This window comes from Solanum dulcamara, chromosome 6 (genome assembly GCF_947179165.1).
Source record: "Solanum dulcamara chromosome 6, daSolDulc1.2, whole genome shotgun sequence".
Classification (NCBI taxonomy): domain Eukaryota; kingdom Viridiplantae; phylum Streptophyta; class Magnoliopsida; order Solanales; family Solanaceae; genus Solanum; species Solanum dulcamara.
Window position 1 is genome coordinate 77,764,662 of NC_077242.1, and position 7,576 is coordinate 77,772,237.

The 7,576-nt window shown below is 28.2% G+C and overlaps 1 protein-coding gene across 1 annotated transcript; it reads left to right on the plus strand.

Moving 5' to 3' along the window:
- The first annotated feature begins 1,761 nt into the window (after positions 1-1,761).
- LOC129891644 (xyloglucan endotransglucosylase protein 7-like) lies at positions 1,762-5,861 on the plus strand. The gene is made up of 5 exons (XM_055967065.1): positions 1,762-2,042; positions 2,639-2,748; positions 3,986-4,208; positions 4,577-4,770; positions 5,397-5,861. Exons 1-5 carry the CDS (start codon positions 1,950-1,952, stop codon positions 5,779-5,781), a joined length of 1,005 nt encoding a protein of 334 aa, XP_055823040.1. The 5' UTR covers positions 1,762-1,949; the 3' UTR covers positions 5,782-5,861.
- Positions 5,862-7,576: the final 1,715 nt, after the last annotated feature.

A 7,576-nucleotide genomic window follows, 5' to 3' on the forward strand; every position in this document is an offset into this window, starting at 1 on the left:
CCGACCACAAGGGTCTATTGTAAATGTTAAATCAACTTTTCAAATATATATATATATATTAATTATTAGTGTTGATTGAAGTTTTCTTAATAGTTTGTTGATAATCTTTTATCAAGTATTATGAATTGATGTAATTATGATTGAAAGTCGTTGGCAATTTAATTGCAGTTATTTTCTACTTCTCAATTGTTACCTAATTCACTTCAATCTTAATCAATAATGTCTTGTAAGATTTTCTTCAATTTTTTGAGTGAATTTATACACATTTCAATTTCAAACTTATTGAATTATCAAATGATTATTAAAGTTTGAAGGTATTGTCTTAACTTTGAATGTATGATATTTTGATGATTTAAATCTATTTTTGTGATTAAAAGTAACATGAGATATTATACAAGTAAAAAATGATACTCTAGTTGGCCTACTCAATTAGATGAAATCGTAATTCTATTTTTAAATATTTCTACTATTCCTAGAATAATTTATAATAACATATGTAACAATTGACTCAATTAAAAAACAATTCAAAACTAAAATTAATAAGAACTTATCTAAGATCTAAACACTTGTAATATTATGTGATGTACAATAATTTTCATGATAACATGCATTGTGATGATTTATTACATTTTTTATGTTTATATTTTACCTCATTTGCAATACTGATATGTATATATATTATATATATTGAATCTTTATGACTTCTTCATATATTTACGTTTTATATTTTGATTTCTCATGATGGATTAATCTGGGGTTAGAGATTTCAATTGATTGATTATTTGTTTGAAGATACTCGATCATATTAATATATATATTAAACATGAGTGCATACTGCATACCAAGACATCGTGTGTTAACAGAAAGTAGAGTGAAATATCAACCATTGTTAATTATCATTTTCAAGCGGTAATCTAGTGAGTTAGTATTAATTAACCTTTTGATGGATGAAATAAGGTAATAATTTGGTCAATTAACAGGGTATTAGGTAGAGACGTAACCTTGAGTTTTTTTCACCAATAAAGAAATAAAGCAAAATTTTGATATTTGAACTTTTTTCTTTTCATCTGTGAACTTATTTGTAGCTATCAAAATGGACTATCTAACTAACAAATACTATCTTTTTTCAGTGTTAGAGAGAGAGAGAGAGGAAGAGTAGAAATTAATAATAAAGTCAAACACATATTTATCTTATTCGAATAGTTGAAGAGGAATGCATGGTTCTCTAGCACTTCATGGGACACCCATTCTCAATCCTTCTCCATGTCTTGTCTATTCTATTTTCCTAAAGCATATAGGCTAAAGACTCTTTTTTGAATTGTCTAGTTTTCAATTTTCAAAAGCATATAAATGAAATACACTTATTTTTTTGAATTGTCTAGTTAATTTTCAAATCTTCTCAATCGTTTGCCGATTCTTCACTCTGTTGTGTCTGATATGTCCTCTAGGCACTAATATTCATTAACAAATGGATTTAAAATGCACATTTTAAATAATTGATAGATTAAATAAACTTAGTCAAATACAAAAGACAGAAACAAAAAAATTTCAATAACTAAAAAACAAAATTTGTCAATAATTAAAGAAAAATAAATTCTTGTCATGATGTGGAAGAGATGCGGTGCAATATTAAATATCACCGATAGCATATTCCATGTTGTAAAGAAGAGAATATTAAAACAATGAGACTAATTATTAAAGCACAAAAGAAGATGCAATATTTACATTTAAATATGAATGTTTGACCACAAAAAAATTAGGTGATGATGATTGAAGCCAGCTAGAAAGAAGGAATGGACATAGTTGGTTACCAATATGAACCCACTACCAAAGAAGAAGAAAAAAATAGTAATTAATCAATGAATAAAAAAATTCCATTTGTATGTTGATTATATTATGATTAACACAAGAACAAGAATGCAAGAGTTTTCAAATAGCAAATTAGTAGAATGGCATTATTTCCATCAAAATATTCATCAAGGTCTAGGTCCTCTCTCCCATTCTTGGTTTTCCTCTTAATTGCTGCCTTTTTTGTTTTCAAGGTATGTTCTAATACTTTTCTGTTTCTTTAATTATCATCTCAAAGATTGTATATAGTCTTTCATGGATTTGAATCTTGTTGATCAACGTTCAATATTGAAAAAACATCAAGTTCCAATGAATAACTTTTGATAGAATCAATCGAAAATTGACTTGTCGAAAATGTTTCTAGCTATTAGATGGCATTTCGATTGGAACATTTCGTGGTCTGGGGGCATTTCCGTGTTTCTTAATATTGGTTTAACATGAATATTTTTAATGGAATTTCGTGGAGATTGGCTTGTCGGAAATATTTTCTGATGATTTTTTCGATGATAATGTTGAAATTCGTGTTTTTTTAAATAGTGATTTTAACATCCATTGACATGAAATTTCAATCAGTAGGATCATTTTGTTTTTACTTCTCTGTCACAATCACATTCCTTTTCTCTTTATGTGTTAACATTTTGATGCTCGCCTTACGAATTTTCGCTCAATCTTTTACTAATTTTTCGTTTTTTAAATATTAATTCCAATATATGATTCTACATATTAAAAAGAACAAAAAATTAAGAATTAATCATGTTTATGGAATTAAATAAATTAATTACATGAGCAGGTAGATATATTGATATCTCAGTCGTTTAGTTCAGCCCGTCGCAACCTGGAAAACACTCCTAATCGTATCGTTGTGAACTCCAACAAACCACCACAACAACGTGTTGACAGGTACGCTAATCTTTTTCCGTTATTGTTATATTTATTTGACCTACTTTAATTCGACACGTAACTTTTTTTAAAAAAAAATTAAAAATATTATGGTAAAAAATAAGTTATTGATATTTGTGTAGTTATAAATCATATTATTAAAAATAAGGGTAGTTATAAATTCTTAATATTTCCGTGGATGTTCTTATATATCCCAAATTTTATTTTATTTTTTTAAAGAAAATTGAGTAAAGAAGAGAGAGAACAAATTATACCCACATAAGGCATAAAACGCATTAGGTAGATGCGATTTACCCAGCGCATTATAAATATGTTTTTCTTTTATTTTTTTAATTTTAAAAGGAAGTTTCTTTATAATAAAAAAGATTATATTGCTCGCATAACTAACACTCTCAAATTTGATCTTAAATTTATTTGATATAATCTTTCAATTTAACTACGTGGCATTTATGTGTTTTACATACTAAACAGATGTGTGAATCTCTTTCATATCATTGCATATAATACTACCAAGAGTGCAATAAGATGGTTGAAACTTATTCACTCTTTGAGTTTTAATCATATATTGTATGAGAGTTCTCGAAATAAAAAATTTCTTAGTATTTTCATGAAAGTTCCTATATATCCCAAAATTTATTTTATTTTTTTTAAAGAAAAATGAGTAAAAAAGCGAGAGAAAAAATTACATCCACTTAAGGAATAAAGCGCGTTTGTTACATGCGATTTACAATGTGCATTATAAATATGTTTTTCTTTAATTTTTTGATTTTTTATTTTTGATTTTTCTTTTAAAAGGAAGTTCCAATATTATGAAAGAGATTATATTGATCGAACGAGTAACTAACACTCTCTCTGCCTGCAAATTTGATCCTAAATTTATTTGGGACAAATCTCGCTCGCCTCCCTTTTATCCTGCTCGTCGCTCTCCTATCCTATCCTAGATACATGTATCTAGTATGATTCGCATGTATCTGAGATACATAGACAAATCTCGCTCACCACTCTCCCTAGCTATTTCAGCTTATTTGATAGTGATTAACAAATGTAAAATGAGAGAACTACCCACTTATGTGTCATATATAATGAACTTTAAAACTAATGAGTTAGACATTGAATAAATAAGAGAATTTAATTATATACATTGATAACATAAATAATTTTTATATTGCAAAGTGTATTTTCTTGGTTTTTTACTATGGCAAACAACTAAAAAAATTTTGGTGAAATATTGCTGCAGCCTCCCTTTAGTTTTAGTAAATGGTACATTTGACCAACACATTTTGATATCATGGGGAGATGACAGAGGAAAAATACTTGAAAACGGAGAGCTTTTAACACTCTCCTTAGACAAGTTGTCTGGATCAGGATTCCAGTCCAAAAAAGAGTACCTCTTTGCTAAAATTGATATGCAAATTAAGCTCGTCCCTGGAAACTCAGCTGGCACTGTTACTACATTTTACGTAAGTCCTTTCTACTAACGTTTCATCAAGAAAACTCGATTTTATTTAATATAATACTTGTGGTCCTTCAATTATTAGTATATTATGATTTTGATCCTTGTGTTATCTGACTAAACATATTTGACCTTCGATTAACTGATGAAATATGTCTTATCGATCCATTTATATGAGAAGTAAGGCATATTTGGACAAATTTTCGAATTATGTTATCATCAGCAATAGAGTAACAATACAAACTTAACATACCACATGCTGGATCAATTAATAATTATAGTAAATTTGTGAATATTCACCAGCAAAGAGATCAAAACAGTACATTTCCATTTCTTTACTTAGTTTATACCTTTGTTTTTTGGTCTTTGTTGCAGTTATCATCACAAGGGAACAAGCATGATGAAATAGATTTTGAATTCTTGGGGAATTCAACAGGGAATCCTTATACTCTTCATACTAATGTTTTCAGTTTAGGCCAAGGCAACAGGGAACAACAATTCTTCTTGTGGTTTGATCCAACTGCAGATTACCACACTTATTCAATCCTATGGAATTCTAAATGTATTATGTAAGTACTGCTCATTATATATTAACTTTCTTGCTTTACATTTCTCTTAACATTATATGTTTACTCCGGTTTAGAAAATTCCACTTCAAGTTTCTTTTTTTTATCTTCAAGTTTAACAGAGCTAGTTAATTACATAATCCATTCTCATATAGATAGGTAGGATGACGATTTATCTCTTTATATAATCTTGGTCAATACTCGCCTCAGGAAACAGTACCCTAATTAATTAAAGGCAATAGCTAAACTGTCGCTAAATATGTCTTTTTAGAGATAATTAGCGTTCTTTGTAAATCTCTCTAAAGCCTACAACAACATTGAATCCAATAACAATTAACTAATGCCGGTAAAGACTTTAACACTCTTCGTTAATGTGCATATTTATTGTCGCTAAAAACTATTTTTGTTGTACTGAAATAGCTTTAGGGGGTTGAGTTAGGCTCAAAGTCCTTCTTTTTTTTAATCGTAGTATTGGTATCACAATTGGGCTCGCCCAATTCTTGACTTTCATAGTTTCTTGTCCGCATTTTAGTGGTCAGACCTCGGGATGTCAATTTATCTTGTTATATAATCTTCAATCCTCACCCTTTGACCTATTCCTCATTTGTTGTTGTTATTTTTCAATGTAGATTCTATGTTGATGGAATACCAATTAGAGAGTACAAGAATCCAGAGAGAATTGGTGTTTCATATCCAAAATTCCAACCAATGAGACTATACTCAAGTCTATGGAATGCAGATGATTGGGCTACACAAGGTGGTCGTGTCAAAACTAATTGGAAATTGGCACCTTTTGTTGCTTCCTACAAAAATTTCACATATGAAGCTTGCATTTATTCAAGATTAACTAGCTCCTCTTCATGCGATAGCAACAACGCATGGTTAACGTACGAGTTAGACCGAACAAGTCGCCTTAGAATGAAAGCTTTACAGAAAAAACATATGATTTATGATTATTGCAATGATAAATGGAGATTTCCTAAAGGCCCTGCACCTGAATGCAAGCTTCAATAACAATACAAACATTATAAGCTTTCACATAGATCTTGTATTTTCGGAATTTTATGTTTTAAATTCCTCGGAGAAAAGAAAGAAGGAACATTTTGGTTTCCTTTTAGAAATTAAAAGTTATTATTTTGGGCCATTGTGCCTAGTACTTTGAGCATTTTATGAAAAATGTGAACATTGCATAGGATTACACAAATTTTATTATGTTAAGAGTTAATTATATTTTATTTTTTAAAAATTATAAAAAATCTCTTAAATTTAGTAGAATTCAGATACATCTCAAAATATCATAATATATCACGTAAAATGATGTATCCAACTGATACATCGTGTAAAGTGATGTATTCGATCGATGCATCGCGTAAAATAATATATCAGATGTTCCGATACATCACGTCACGTAAAGTGATATATCCGAGAATAGAAAAGAGTAGAATTTTTTATAATTTTATCAAATGATAGAGAATTTTAGAAAATATAGTAAAATAAATTTTGTATTTAGATAATTTTTTCTAAAACATTATTCTAACTGTCTTGCATTGACCAATGAAAAATGAAAAGATCATTCTAGTAAAATCCGAAATACACAATATGGTTCTTCAACTAAAAAGCAACATGTGAAAAGAAAATTGGGAATGTACTAGAAAAAGAAAAATAATTCATTGGTTCTTAGAATTTTCTACACTAGCCAATAGAATTTTCTAGAGTTTTCCCCTTTCCACTTGCATATATTATCCCCATATTTATAATCAATACATTAACAGTGTGAAATTATATCAGCATTATAAATTAAAGTTGTTTGTATATGAATTTCATACAAAAAGTAGCTCGATTGTTTCTTACTAAAACCCATTGTTTCACTTGAAATACTCAATTCAATAAACTTTTATCGTTTAGTCAGTATTAATTTCAATTATCACTATAACAAATAAATAATTTTATGCTAATTATTTAGTGTTAATAATATATTTATTGCTATATTATATTAATTAACAATAATAAATATAAGTATTTATGACCAACACTTTAAATAAATACCTTTAAAGACTTTATCGACTTTGAATGCAATTACATTAACTCAATTACCGCTAAACGTTTTTGCAGCAATAAATATTGACGCAAAAATCTGTTGCGATTAAATATCTCCTTTATTGTAGTATACAAATAACAAAATGTGGCACACACATATATATATCATTCTTCTTTGTTAATGTAAAATTTAATTACAAAATATAATAATAATCTCAATTGTGTAACTCCTATATGTCAGTGCATAATATTAAAATTTTGTCACATTAAAAAGAAAAGTAGGTGAAGAGTGATCTTAGCCATTAGATTAAGTCCTTTTACCTTGCTAGATAAGTACTTAATTAGTTTTGCCAACCTATCCCTCAAAAGTTATGTTTTGACAACTTGTAACGGTGCCTAAGCCCATTAATTAATTTAAGGAAAGAGCCGCTATCAATATATTTTTTTATTCTTAATATTCAAATTCGAGATTTCTGATTAAAAATGAAGAAATTATATTATTTTCATGACGACTCTCAATGATACGTACTTTTCAGTTATAAAAAATTATAGTCTTATAGTATCTAAGGAGCTTTTCACAAGATAATATAAATTTGATTCAATTACTATCACACAACCCTAATTCTTTCCCCTTTTCCTTAAGAATTCAATTTCAAAATATATTGAACTACCTCAAGACAATATAAAAATGGTTAATTGGACTTCTTAAAAGTAAAATTTATCACTTAATATGACACAAGAAAAGGTGTTTATCTTATCCAAGAAAACTAAA